This window comes from Epinephelus moara, chromosome 18, assembly GCF_006386435.1.
Source record: "Epinephelus moara isolate mb chromosome 18, YSFRI_EMoa_1.0, whole genome shotgun sequence".
Classification (NCBI taxonomy): Eukaryota; Metazoa; Chordata; class Actinopteri; order Perciformes; family Serranidae; genus Epinephelus; species Epinephelus moara.
In genome coordinates this window covers 38,135,438-38,146,405 of record NC_065523.1, presented here as the reverse complement: position 1 = coordinate 38,146,405, position 10,968 = coordinate 38,135,438, and the positions used below count along the sequence as shown (strand labels likewise).

Sequence of the window (10,968 nt, the reverse complement as noted above, 5' to 3'; positions counted from 1 at the left end):
TCGCACGTGCGGCGTCATCAACAGCTCCTCCCACAAGTCATCAACAGCCCCTCCCGTTGCGGAAGGCCGCCTCGGTCTGTTTAAACTAAAAGGTTCCACCAATATGTCTACCCTACGAGGCGTTAAATTGGGCACCTCGGATCAACTCGCCAATCCGGCTCTGTGTGTCTAAACGCTCGCAGCTTGCCGGCAAAACGGCCCAACATTCACCGAAAATCTGGCAGTGTAAAAGGGGCTAGTGACAATGTTAAAAAAATAGCTTGATGTTTTTGGAAATATGCTGTTTTTGCTTTCTTGCCAAGAGTAGATGTAAGTTAAGACATCACCAAACTCACATCAGGTCATCCTGAGTGGGACGTTAATGTGAAAAATTGAAATTTAATGGCCTTCTGATAGTTTGCGTGATATTTTACTTTGGACCAAAGTGGTGGGCTGACGCATATCGCCTCTCAGAGTCCAGCCATCAGCGTCATTAAAAACTAGCATGGGGTGATGATTAAAAACAAACACTGGGCTCTAAGATGTTGATGGATTTACAGTCACAATGACACAGCAGTGAAGTCTGACCTCATGAATTATTTATATGCTTAATGCTAAGTTATTTTTTTAATCAAAGATGACTTCGACAGCTTTCCTCCGAGGTCAGTAAACATGAACTTCTTCTATTTTAGATTTCAGAATAGTGAAGACGCTCAGTGACTTCCAGCATGGATAATTTCTCTGTGAAGTTCCATTTTCTTCACAACAACATCAAATAATTTAAAAAGAAATCACAGAGAGAATTTTGTTTTGCTAAACAAACATCTTTATCATTGTTCAGGCTCGAGACTGAAAATCCACTCAGCATTATAAAACATTAGCTAAAGTGAGACCACATTCAGAGCTCTTTATGAAATGTGCAAACACAGCAGTAGAGTTTCATCAAAAGGCCCCTGAATGACGACAATGTTTGTTAATCTCTACGAGCACACGGCAGAGGCAGAGCGGTCGCATCGTGGCAGGACAGTGAGAACACATTTTCAATGTAGACTGGAACGACTGAGGAGAGGTATTTATATTTCTCTAGACTGGAACGACTGAGGAGAGGTATTTATATTTCTCTGTGTGAGCTGAAAAGATCTTCCTAAATTCAAAATGACATGCAGAAATTATGAACAAAGAGAGAGGAGGACAAAAGAGGCTCGGAGCGAAGGGAACAGAGTGTTACTGAACTATCTGCTGTTTTGTCGTGGCTGCAGTCCGACCCCGCAGACAATCTTTTATCTGATGTGTTAAATTGCAGTGAAACAGTTTTTGGGAACAGTAACTCATTTAAAACTAAGTGCAACATTGTGCCTCTGCCACGAGGGGGGGGGGGTTATACTCTGAAACTCTGAGTTTCCAAGATTAAAGTTTTAAATTTACTAGAAAAAACTTGGATATTCTCTGAGATTATAAAGTCAGAAAATCTGCAAAAATCTCAGACATTCCCTGAGGTTAACTGCCAGAGAGTCAGGTGACGTAGCAGAAAGGGTGACAAAGTCCATGTGGGTGGACGAATGGGTCAAACGCAGGACTTTCACCCTGGAGATCAGGGTTTGTGTCCCGTGTGAGTCAACGCTGACTTATTATTTTCATTTTTTAGGACATATAAAGCTGCTGAATGCACAGAATTGCTGAATAGGCCCGTCCATGCTAACGTCATATGTTGACATTGCAAGGACACCCAGGAAGTCCAACTGATGGCCAGGTAACTTCCTGGTAATAAAAGGCTTAGAATCCGAGACAATACCTGACAAAGCCCTGTGAAACTGAAATACAAAAACTGAAAATCCATCCATTTTCATCCGCTTATCCAGGGCCGAGTTGCGGGGGCAGCAGGCCAAGCAGAACACCCAGACGTCCCTCTCCTCAGAGATGCTTTCCAGCTCCTCCTGGAGGACCCCGAGGCGTTCCCAGGCCAGATGAGATATATAATCCCTCCAGTGTGTTCTGGGTCTGCCCCGGGGCCTCCTACCAGTGGGACGTGCCCAGAACACCTCTAACAGGAGGCGCCCAGGAGGATCCTGATCAGATGCTGAACCACCTCAACTGACCCCTTTTGACGCAAAGGAGCAGCAGCTCTACTCCGAGCTCCCTCCAGATGTCTGAGCTCCTCCCCCTATCTCTAAAGGCCTCGACACACCAAGCCGACGGTCGGCCGTCAACCAAAGTTGGACCATCGGTGAGCATCTGTTTTTGCAGTGTGTCCCGCACTGTCGGCACTTTGGCGTCGGCGGTTTTTCGGCCGATTGAGCATGTTGAATCAGCGGCGGTGCTTGTCGGTGAGAGAGATCACTCTGATTGGCTGTTCAGGTTTTATTTCCTCGCCCCTGTAGCGAGTGAATCTGCCTGTAGTGAAACCGGGGCTAACCGGTGCTTCCTCCTCAGGCTCCACTTCACTCAGCTGCCCCACAGACCCGCTGCTTCTTCACACTTTAACCTGAATAACAAACCGGAGCTAGCTGGGAGCGGCTAGCGGAGCGTTAGCCGCAGCATGACCGGAGGGAAGCACAGCCAGTTAGCCTCCGCTAGTCTCTGAGCTAGCCCCGGCTCTCCGTTTGGATCCAACCGGAGCACCGAGCCCTGGTTTGTTATTCAGGTTAAAGTGGGAAGAAGCAGCGGGTTTGTCGGGCAGCTGAGTGAAGTGGAGCCTGCGGAGGAAACACCGGGACCGTCTGGATGTAATAGTCCGTGGAGGTGCTGCGGTGCTCGGCTGCACAGATAGGAAACCCCTCGGCTGACAGGATGTACCACTCTCTCACTCCGCTCTCTCTCACGCAGGCGCAGAACGTACGTGCTACTTGGCCGTCGGATGTAGTCCGTGTAGTGTGTTCAAATGCAACTGACACAGGGCGACGTGAGGCGACGTAGACGACGCAACAGTTGACTTTCGTCGACGCTTTGATGTCGGTTTGGTGTGTCTGCACCTTTAGGCTGAGCCCAGACACCCTACAGAGGAAACTACATTTGTGACCTCATTCTTTCGGTCACTACCCAAAGCTCATGACCATAGGTGAGGGTTGGGACATAGATGGACCAGTAAATCAAAAGCTTTGCCTTCTTACTCAGCTCCCTCTTCACCACGACAGTCTGGCGCAGCATCCACATCACTGCAGATGTCACACCAAAAAATCTACCCAAAAAAACAAATGTCTGAATATTGCTGTCGAGCCCTGACACTAAGCAGGAAGTTCCCTCAGTCCTCTGGATGTGTTTGGGTGACCCAGTTTTGCTCCAGTTTAAGTCGTGTGTGCGTCCACCGGCATTTCTCACCTGAACACTGAGCTGAAGTGACCTCAGTGCTCTCTGGTCCATTCACAAAGTCCAACACACATGAATGCATGCATGCACATATTAAAACACACACACACACACACACACACACACACGCACACACACACACACACACATACAGTTTCAAGACTTGTTGGCCTGTTTGACGCTTTCAGATTTCTCCCTTATGTTACACCGTTTATTTATTAGTTTGTCCTCTGATGAATGACGATGACTGTAAGGTCTGGCTGCACCCCTGCCTACTCTTCCTCACACCGGCATGTTTGAGAGTGTGGTCGAGCTCTGACCTTTGATGGAGATCTCTTTGCCCTGAAAGTTGTTCAGGTAGCGCAGCAGCACCTCCTTCCAGTAACTGCGGTAGCTGATAAGGCCCAGGTCAGACAGGGGGCGCTCAGGTGAGCCCACCTTCTCCTCCACCTTAGACAACAGGTAACCTTAAAGGACAGATCAGACAGAGCTGTGTGTTAGCTACACTCCTCCTTGAACAGTTTCTTCTCCTGCTGAGAAAATGAAAACAGGGATACAGGAAAGTAAGAAATTAATGACTGTAATACACAAAAAACAAGTGTGGAAGGTTTTTTCCTCCGAAGGGCAAGAGCTTCAGACAGCCTCTTAAATCTGCTGCTATTGTGCTGTGCAGAATCCCCCGGCCAGTGTTAAGTTTACGAGACAAAAACAAACACACACACACACTGATTTGCACTCACTGAAGTCTATGAGCATCTTGCCGTAGCCCTGCCTCATGTACTGTGGCATGGTGAGGATGCAGGACACGTTGTAGTTCAGGAACGAGTTCTTCTCCTGCAGACGGAGAATAAATCTGTAAACAAGACGGGCTGAGCGGCATGTTTTGTTCAGGGCTGATATCAGTAATAATATTTTAGAATTTAAGTTATTTTGAACTGATCCTTAACTCGTCTGATCTTTGGGCTTTGCATATTCACTCATGCTAACATCTCTTATCTGGGAAACAAGAGGACTCTGTAACTGTCCCCAGGTTACCTTGGAGAAGTACCCGACTAGATGGCACCCTGTGTTGTCGGCTTCGGTCATGACGTAGAAGAGGAAAGGTTCAACATCGTAGTACAGAGTCTTGTGGTCCAGGAAGAGCTTCGCCAGCAGACACAAGTTCTGACAGTAAATCTGTGAGGAAGAGCATCACAGTTTATCAAAGCTAACAGGAAACACAGACAGGTCTCCATCTCACGAGGTGCAGGAGTCACTGCAGAAAACCAACCAGAAGTGCTATTTTTTGACTGGACCGCAGCGTGCAAGGCTGTCTGTGAGTGAGTGAGGGAGTGAGTGATGTTAGGCCCTTGGTCGGAGTGATTGAGGACATAAGGGTTGGTGTTTCCCCAACGGCCATTGAGCTTTCCAGAGGAATAGGTGCTAACAAAGCCATGGCGACACTGACCCCCTGTTAATTTCTGTATGTGATTGATCCTGGCTTCATATGAGCAGAGAAAAATTCAGCTAGCCGCTAGACTAATTTATGCAATGGGAAAAGGAATTTGAGGGCTGTATTACTGTTTTCTTACGGTATCTAAATCCAGAATACAACTACTCATAGTCAGTGTGTTTCCAGTCACAGTGAAGTGTTTCTACAGTTCCAGCTGGACGAGGACATCTAACTGGCCTACTGTCCTTGTCCCAGTATACAAGCACGGGAGGGGAATCCATTTATTGAGCCAAGTATGTGCAACTCCTCTACGATAGGTGGAGATATGCCCCCTTTCAGCTTGTTAGTATTGGACCTTTTTCCTGTTGACCTATTACGTCACAGACCAAACAATGGACAAACAAGTTAGCTACGGTTAGCTAGCAGCTAACTGCTACCATGGTGGACAACTTTACAGCTCTGTACATTTGGTCCGTCCAAAAAGTCACGGCTCTGGATGTAGATTTCTCCATGTTGTTACCGGCTTCTTCTTCTCGCACATTTAATGCTATTGGACTTCCGGGTCAAAGCCCGGGGCGGAAACTGTGGAGCATGCTCAGAGCGCCTCGGCCAGTTTGGGTCTGATTGACTGTATACATGCAGGAGTCACATGATCTGGGTGTGTTAGTCCCACTGTGACACATTCACTTTTCACATGTTCTTGCCTGAGGCTCAGTGATTCCTCGACCCTCTAGGGGGGAGGGTCAGGAGGAGCTGCGTGCGCTCTCTTACCTTGTTCTTCTTCCCGTCCACCTCAAAGACAGAGATGTTCCCCTTCCTGTAGATCTCATCACCTGGAGGATGCTTCCACACACACTTGGCCTTCATGCAACAGAGAGAAAAGACAAAGCTCAGGTTAGTTTATATCAGGGACGTACTGGTTCTGAAACAGAGACCAAAGCCACAGCATGGTTGTGTTGTGCAGTTCTGTCTTCGGGCAGTGGTCTCTCCCCCTCTTCAACCCGCTGCCATCGCCCCAACAACACTGGATCCACTGCATCAGAGGGGCAAAGTTCAATAGACTGCAGGTTGAAAAATACCAAAGTTACCTTAGTGACTATTTGTTGGTTATCATAATTTTGCATCATCACTTACAGGTGTGCTCTTGTATCACACAACGACAGTTTTTGCATCTTTAAAATGTGACACATTGCATTGTGGGACTGATAACAGAAGGTATATGAGAATAAACTTCTGTAGATGACACCGCCTCACCATGTGCCTGCGCAGGATGGTCTGGCTCTTCATATACTTGAGGCAGAACTCGCACATGTAGAGCCTCCCCAGCCGGGCGTATTCCTCCGGGTACGGAGAGTGGTACCACGTGTCCAGCTCGTAGCGGCCGAACACGATGGTCTTTATCATGTTGCTGCCCTCCGACACCTGGCCGGCCAGACGGAGCTTCTCCTGCACAGGCCACGACAGGAAGGAGCGGAGAGGGAGACGAGGAGAGGAAGAGAAAAGGTACAAAGAGGAACGAGAAGAGAGGGCAGGTGAGCAGGCGGAGGGGAGAGAGGAGAAAGAGGAAAGATCCCAATTATTCAGGGCAGAGGATCAGGTGAGGCAAAGATCATACAAAGGAAAACCTCAGTGGAGGCAACCAGCCACAAAAAATGAACCAATAAAAAGATGTAAGAAGAAAGATCAGAATGGAGAACAAACAGGAAAAGGCTTTATCTGAAGATTCGAAAGAAATGTTACAGTGCAGAAAAGTTTACGTGGTGTCTGCAGGGACCTTTAGGACCTTTTCAGCAGCAAACAGAGGATCTGAGTGACAATATTGCACTTTTAATAACATGATATTTTAAAAATCTCTGAACCTGAATTTAATACTTAATAATAATTAATAAATAATTTAAGGCCTTGCATCAGGGATACGTAAATCTAAGATCATTTAACGATATAATATCTAACTTTTCTGCATTAAAATGTCTGAAAACAACCAAATGAATATAATATATTTTGTTGAGTTGTGTAGTCACAGTATTCCAAACATCTCCAACAGATCCAGAGAAATCTGTCATTTTAATCAAGGACACCTGATGTGTCATTTGGTCGCCATCGCATTTCAGTAGCGTCATATACCCTCTCCACGAGTTGGGGTTGTGGTTGTCTGCCAGATGTTGTCATAAATTGCCTTTTTACGCAGTTTTATGCTAAATTTTTACAATATACACTATTTAGATATGTTGTTTTTAACTATGTATTTTAACCAGATGAAGGATTTTAGTCATCAGATGTCTGGATCTTAAATTATCAGAGAAACAAGCTGAGCAAATGTTAACGAAAGCCTGGCTCCAGCCCCCGTTGTGCCAAACAGCATTAAAAAAACACAGATTTTTAACATGAAACTGCTTTATTCAGTATTTTTATTGTTTTAAATCACAAGGTGTGTTTGTTTTAGAGACGAAGAGACCTCTGCAGATAATTCAGCTTCACGGTTAAAACCTCTTGAACGTCTGGATCTTATGTTACCAGGGAAAACAAGCGAGTACACATTAGCAGGTACTGGACCGGCAGCCCCTCAGGGATGTGCCGAATTGCATTGGAAAAACACTGATTTTTAACATGAAACTGCTTTATTCAATGTTTTTAGCAGTATAAATCACCAGGTGCATTTGTTTTGGAGAAGAAAAGACCTCTGCTGATATTTTGGCTCCTGGTTAAAACCTCCTAAACGTCTGGATCTTAAGTTATCAGAGAAAATGATGAGTACGCCCCTCAGGGATGTGCCGAACTGCATTGGAAAAACACTGATTTTTAACATGAAACTGCTTTATTCAATGTTTTAAGCAGTTTAAATCATCAGTTCCGTTTGTTTTAGAGAGGAAGAGACCTCTGCTGATAATTCGGCTTCTGTTAAAAACATCCTGAACGATGAACACTGAAAGGATCCTAACCAGGAAAATCTGATTGCAGTAACAGCATTGTGTCGTCTTTAGTTATTGTCTTGATGATATTGTATATTGAAATAATAATAATCAAATAATTTAAGGCCTTGAGTCAGGGGCGTTGAAATTTACGATGCAAGAATAACATTACTTTGATAAATAAAGTGTGAAAAAAAAGCTAACTGATGGATTATTGATCTCCCGCAACCTGTCAAAACCTGCAGTTAATCTAGATTGTTTTGGAAAACTGTACGTGCCATTTGTAGTTAACTGACTAAAATGTATGAAACCATCGATGTGACTGTTTAAAGTGAGCCTGGTTATGAAAATATTGATGCCTTCTCATCTGAGTGGGTCACAAAGGAACAGAGCAGAGGAAGAAACAAACAGAGAGTAACAGGAAGTGATTCTCCAAACTACCAAAAATATCTCAGACTCCTCTTGTGGCTGCAGAGGAGGGTTTTCTGACTGAAACAGAGAAGAAGAGGAATAATGCAGAAAAGGGGGGGGGGGGGGGGGCAGACAAAAAACAAAGGGAAGGAGGAAAGAGTAAGGGAGGGAGGTGACGATGAGTTTTCTCTCTTACAAGGTCCTCCGAAGCACGTGCCTGCGCTTTCCTGAACAGCTCGAGGTCGTAGTCGCTGGTGATGTTCTCCAGCAGCGGCTCCCTGCTCGCTCCGTGGCTCTGACGGTGCTCCTGGAGGTAAAGACAGAGGGAAGAACAGGGATTAAAACAGGAAGGATGTGGAGGGGAGAGGTGTAAGGAGGAGTACTGCACACACATTCACTCCTCATCCACTCACCATGTACTTGTCCTTCTGCTCTTTATTGAGACCAGAGTTCCTCTTCCTCCTCAGCTCCGTCACCTTCTCCTTGTATCGCAGCTGGCGCTCTGTAGGAGCCTGAGACCACACAGAGACAGAAACTCTCAGAAGAGTGTGCACTTTCATTTTAACTCCTTCTGGGGGGACAATATAGAAAGAAATAATCTCTTGCTGAGTTTTTCAATTCCAAATAATCCCAGTACTGATATTTAATCGATGCTTGATGTAACGAAAACATTATAATGATCATTACAACCATGGCACCAACGTAACCATGGCATAACCCCAGATTCACACAGTATAGGCGTAGCCATAGCCGTCACTATTTCAGTGTTTCCAATTCATGAAAGTTAATTGTAATGTTTGGTCACCTAAAATAGTCCTGTTCCTCGTTTGGTTGTACTAAAAGACCGTCTGAGGAATCGGATATTCAGTTTTTTGGTTAGTACATTTTGTTTTAATGGTTGTTTACAAGCAAAAATTAGCGTCATCACAGTTAAACACAGCTGTAAATGTACCATGCTAATCAAGCTAACAGCTAGTGTTAGGGTTATCTCCATCCTCTTCTCCAAATATGGTCACTTCTGGCTCCAAAAATCTAAGATAGAATCCACCACTTTTAACAACTGTACTGGTGTCCCACAGGGATCTATACTGGGGCCACTTTTAAATATTCGGTATATAAATTATTTGCTTCTGTCTGAAGAGATCCAGCCATATGCTGATGATACATGGATCCACACTCATGGTTGCATGGACAGAAACCTGCTTGCTAACATACGCCACATTACAGCATTGCTTAACCACTCCCGTAGGTTCAATGTGACAAAATCTGTGAGCGTGTCCTTAAAACGGGCATGCATGACACCTGAACCACATATAATGACATCAGTGTCACTTTAACCTGTCCTCTTGATCAGTGGTTTCCGAGAGGTGGGTCACAGTCCAAAAGTGGGTTGCGGGTCGATTCTGAAGGAACCACGAGTGACTCTAAAACTTGTCAAGTTTGTAAAAAACACACTTAATTTTGCGTACAATGGCTTTCTAGCACAGAGCTTTCATTTTGAAGTGCTGTTTCCTGCTGTAGAGTGAGTGACTAACAGAAAGCTACTTAACAGAAACAGCAAACTAGCTCAACAACATGGCCAAACTCAAGTATGATGCTGAATATATTAAACTGTGTGGACCTTGAAGTAATGACGACGGAGAAATCTGGATCCTGTGTCTGGACCAGTTGGGAACTCCTGCTCTAGATCTTGTGTAAAAGCCTGAGAGTTGGGTTTGATTTGAATAGCTTTAGATTTGTAGGGATCTCCGTTATCTCCATAATATCTATATTATGTATGATCTTATTTTTGCATATCATACTTATATCATACTGTGTACAGCTTTCCTTGCATTTTTACACATTTTTTAAAATCATGTTTCCTACTCTAGGTGCCTCTGTGAATTGTCCCAGGGACAAATAAAGTGTATCAGACATCCTGAGCTGGAATATTACATGTAAAAATGTTAATGTTTTATACCGTCACATTACTTTTATCCTGTGTGTATGAATTTTATAAGATTTGTGATGTTCTGTTTCAGGGTTCTTTTTAACATCTGGCCAACGGATGGAAATCAGTCTTTCAGGGTCAACTCTGATCATTTCTCTGTTGATCAATAACCTTATTAATGACATCAGAGCAGGAAGAGTCCTTTCACACTTGCCGTGACTCAACCTACAGCAGCCCGTCATCACTTTGCCTCTGGTCCTGCTAAACTGAGACTCACAGTGTGATCTCTAACCTGAGCTGCTTTGAGAGCAATGCACAAACACACCTTCAGTTCATGGTGACGTGATCAGACAGGTGAAACTGAGGAAGCGTCACAGCTTTCACCTGGACTCACTTGCTCAGTTTAGTCGAATATGTTCTGTACCCTTACCCAGACAGTATGTAAGTATGTATGTGTACATGTGTGTCTGTTTTAGGTGCGAGTGTGTGTCAGCATGCGTTAGGCTTGTCTGATGAACTTTACGTGCGCTCGTGTGTTACCTGGTTTCTTGTGGAGTGTCTGTTCTCATCCTGGCGATGTGACAGCGTCCTCTCCTCGGCCTGTTTGTCGCGCGTCGATGCCTTGCCCTAACAAAACATCAACACCGTCTGCCACCAGCGACTCACAACCACCACCCCCACAGCAGGAAAAACACTGCAGCAGCCACCTCCGTGTTCCTGGAGGCTTCGCAGCTTGACAACTTCAATTTGAGTCTGTTGGTTTCCTTCAGTTTCATCCACTGGACACTTGGTCGCAGTGCGATGGCTGAGATGTTCCCACAGTGGAAACTTGGTTTTTACTAATGAGGAATGTCATAAAAGCGACAGAGCAGCAACTGAAGCAAAAATGCAACATGTTTTTACTCCAATGTGGCAGATCTTATCAGAAAAACACAACAGAATAAACTGTAAGGTGACAGAACACACATGATATATCCTGTGGGAAATGTTTGTTCCTCTGTGGC

The 10,968-nt window shown here is 45.0% G+C and overlaps 1 protein-coding gene across 5 annotated transcripts in view; it reads right to left on the bottom strand.

Moving 5' to 3' along the window:
• The window catches only part of LOC126405556 (histone acetyltransferase KAT7-like), a 33,930-nt gene that overhangs the window by 9,745 nt on the left and 13,217 nt on the right, over positions 1-10,968 (bottom strand). For 2 of the 5 annotated variants that reach the window (XM_050069337.1, XM_050069336.1), the window contains exons 6-14: positions 10,505-10,591; positions 8,448-8,546; positions 8,231-8,341; positions 8,065-8,112; positions 5,969-6,160; positions 5,486-5,575; positions 4,318-4,458; positions 4,023-4,116; positions 3,603-3,749 (exon numbers count right to left, since the gene is read on the bottom strand). In XM_050069337.1, coding sequence (XP_049925294.1) covers positions 3,603-3,749; positions 4,023-4,116; positions 4,318-4,458; positions 5,486-5,575; positions 5,969-6,160; positions 8,065-8,112; positions 8,231-8,341; positions 8,448-8,546; positions 10,505-10,591 — 1,009 coding nt within the window. The remainder of the gene's footprint in view (positions 1-3,602; positions 3,750-4,022; positions 4,117-4,317; positions 4,459-5,485; positions 5,576-5,968; positions 6,161-8,064; positions 8,113-8,230; positions 8,342-8,447; positions 8,547-10,504; positions 10,592-10,968) is intronic. The other 3 variants (XM_050069340.1, XM_050069338.1, XM_050069339.1) reach the window with 2 other exon arrangements.